The sequence below is a fragment of the Callorhinus ursinus genome, unplaced genomic scaffold (genome assembly GCF_003265705.2).
Source record: "Callorhinus ursinus isolate GAN/ISIS: 27379988/994484 unplaced genomic scaffold, GSC_fseal_2.0 scaffold5409, whole genome shotgun sequence".
NCBI lineage: Eukaryota > Metazoa > Chordata > Mammalia > Carnivora > Otariidae > Callorhinus > Callorhinus ursinus.
Genome location: NW_027402463.1, coordinates 517 through 3,382, shown reverse-complemented (window position 1 = coordinate 3,382; position 2,866 = coordinate 517). Strand labels below are relative to the sequence as shown.

At 44.0% G+C, this 2,866-nt stretch overlaps 1 protein-coding gene across 1 annotated transcript; it reads right to left on the bottom strand.

Annotated features, from left to right (window-relative positions):
• Positions 1–5: 5 nt before the first annotated feature.
• On the bottom strand, positions 6–2,073 carry LOC112818048 (protocadherin gamma-A11-like; the record flags this gene model as incomplete). Its single annotated transcript, XM_025865303.2, has 1 exon — positions 6–2,073. A coding segment is annotated over exon 1 (1,764 nt), but the record flags the coding sequence as incomplete, so codon positions are not given.
• Between the last annotated feature and the right edge of the window lie 793 nt (positions 2,074–2,866).

Genomic DNA, 2,866 nt, shown 5'->3' with positions numbered 1-2,866 from the left:
TTGGAGACCAGGTAGCCGGGCTCTGCGGAGCGGGGCGCCAGTTCCACGCCGGAGGAACCATCGGTGGGGATGGTGGGGTACAGGATCTCTGGCACGTTGTCATTCTGGTCCAGCACGAATATGCTCAAGGACACATTGCTGCTGAGTGGCGGCTTCCCGCTGTCCTGCGCTGTCACCCACAGCTGCAGGTCACGGAACTGTTCATAGTCAAAGGAGCGCAGTGCGTACAGGGTGCCAGTGTCTGAGTTGATGGAGATGTAGGAGGATAAAGGTTCTCCCTGGAGGGTATCTTCCACCAAGGAATAAGTGACCTGGGAGTTCTCATTGCTGTCCAGATCTATCGCCATCACTGAGAAGAAGGAGGCTCCTCTGGCGTTGTTTTCAGGTATGTAGACAGAGTAAGATGAGTCAGCAAAAGTTGGAGGATTATCATTGTCATCTGCTACATTTAGTGAAATGTGAGTTTCTGTAGACAAAGGCGGGAATCCCTGATCTGTGGCTATCAAGGTTATATTATAGCTGTGGACCTGCTCCCTGTCCAGCATTCTGGTTGTTACCAACTTGTAATAATTTCCGTAAGTCTTTTCCAACGTAAAAGGCAGACTGTTAGGAACGAAACATGAGACTTGACCATTTTCCCCAGAGTCTTGATCTTGCACATTTAGAAGAGCAATAACTGTACCTGGAGGAGAGTTTTCCAGAACTGAATTAGTAGAAGATGTGATAGTTATTTCTGGAGCATTATCATTGACATCCACAACTGTGATCAACATCTTAGCAGTGGTGGAGAGACCTCCACCATCTTGGCCTTGAATTTCCATCTCATAGAATCTATATTTCTCAAAATCCAGAGACCCTCGTATTAAGACTTCTCCAGTTTGAGAATCTAACTGGAATGTTTCAGAAATTTTGCTTTCCATATTCTGGAATGAATACACCACTTCCCCATTGATTCCCTCATCTGGATCAGTTGCATTTACCATGAGCACCCGAGTTCCAGAGCTGAGATTCTCAGGAATACTAACTCGATATACAGACTGTGTAAACTTTGGTACATGGTCATTTACATCGAGGACCACCACACGAATGGCAACAGCACCCTGGTGGATGGGATCTCCTCCATCGAAGGCTGTGAGGAGGAGGCGGTGAGCAGCCTCTTTCTCCCGGTCCAGACTCCCCTCCAGCACTAGTTCGGGATTCTTGGACCCATCCGTTCCGCCTCGCATTTGTAAGGAAAAGTAACTATTAGGATTGAGCTGGTAGCTCTGGAGGGAGTTCATTCCTACATCTGGATCCCTAGCGCCAGGAAGGGGAAATCTGGATCCCGGAGTTGCGTGTTCACTGACTTTTATCTCTATTTCCGCCTCCTGGAAGCTGGGGGCGTTATCATTAACATCCATTATTTCCACCTCCACTCCGTAAATCTTCAGGGTATCTTCCACAAGTATCTCTATATTTAAAAAACAGGAAGACAGTGTCTCACAGAGCTCTTCCCGGTCTAACCTACCTGCAGTGATCAAGCTGCCACTTCGCGGATTCAGAGCGAAAAGCTGCATCCTATCTCTGGAGATGATGCGGACTCCGTGTTCCGCCAGCTCCCAGGGTTCCAGCCCCAGGTCCTTGGAAATATTGCCCACGAAGAAGCCTTTGTCTGTCTCTTCAGGCACCGAGTATCGGATGTGCCCTGCCCCAGATTCCTGTAGCGTCCTCAGAAAAATGTACAGGAGGACCAGCCCGCTGCGGTCCAGGCGCAGTAGCCGATTTCCCATAGCAGTAAGCTGAGCCTATATTCCCTGATTTCTTGAACTGTTTTGTTCTGAATCAGCTTATGTATCTACGAAGTTCCGTAATGACTGCATCCAAAATATATCAGAGAGCGAACTACTTTAAGTTTCCAGCATCAGGATCTGTGAGTATCCGTATTATTCGGCTTTGTGTTGTAGAGATGGGGGAGGGAAGGACTGCTGCTTACAGCTTTCCATTCCCTGATTGGTGAAGAGCGGCGCCTAGAGCCGAATCTTATTATTGCAACGAGTAAAGAAAACCCAAAAAATGTGTCTTTTCCAGAAGTTATTACACACTTCTTCGAGAATTACACATATTTGTAACACTGAAAATTGCACACAATAAAGAGCTGTATAATGTGATGTTAAATGTTAAACAAGAGAACTTAATAAAAGGAGTAATTATTAAAAGATCTTGCTTAATTAAAAAAAATATTTTCAAATACTACTGGAACTGAAAACTTGCAGGTTAGATTTGCTTCCTATTGATTTTTACCTACTGAAGGGAACAGTATTTGTGGATGTGGAACTAGCCAAGTTCCAAAAAAATATCACGAGACCGCATGACTATAATCCCTACCAATATTTTATTGAGTAAAATAAACATTTGAGAAAATTTGGATGGCATTAGGATTGTCATTTAAAATACCATGGCATAACACTATAATTGTGTTCCATATTCTTAATTAAGAAGTATTCAATTTCATGGAAAATTTGCCTGAGATTTCTATATATATTTTACTTTAAATTGCATAGCAGAAGGACTGCAGCATTGTAAACTTTAGTCTAAACAGTTATACCATTAGGTTTGACCTAGGTTTACTTTTAGGAACTTTATCAAGAGATTGAATCTAGAATCATTATTTTTATTTATTTATTTTTAAGTAAGCTCTATGCCCAAGTAGGGCTTGAACTCATAACCCTGAGATCAAGGGTCGCATACTCTACCAACTGAGCCAACCAAGCCCCCTGAATCTAGAATCTTTAAATAACAATGCTATAGGGGCGACTGGGTGGCTCAATCGATTAAGTGTCTGCCTTCAGCTCAGTCATAAGCTGGGGGTCCTGGGATGGAGCCCCCG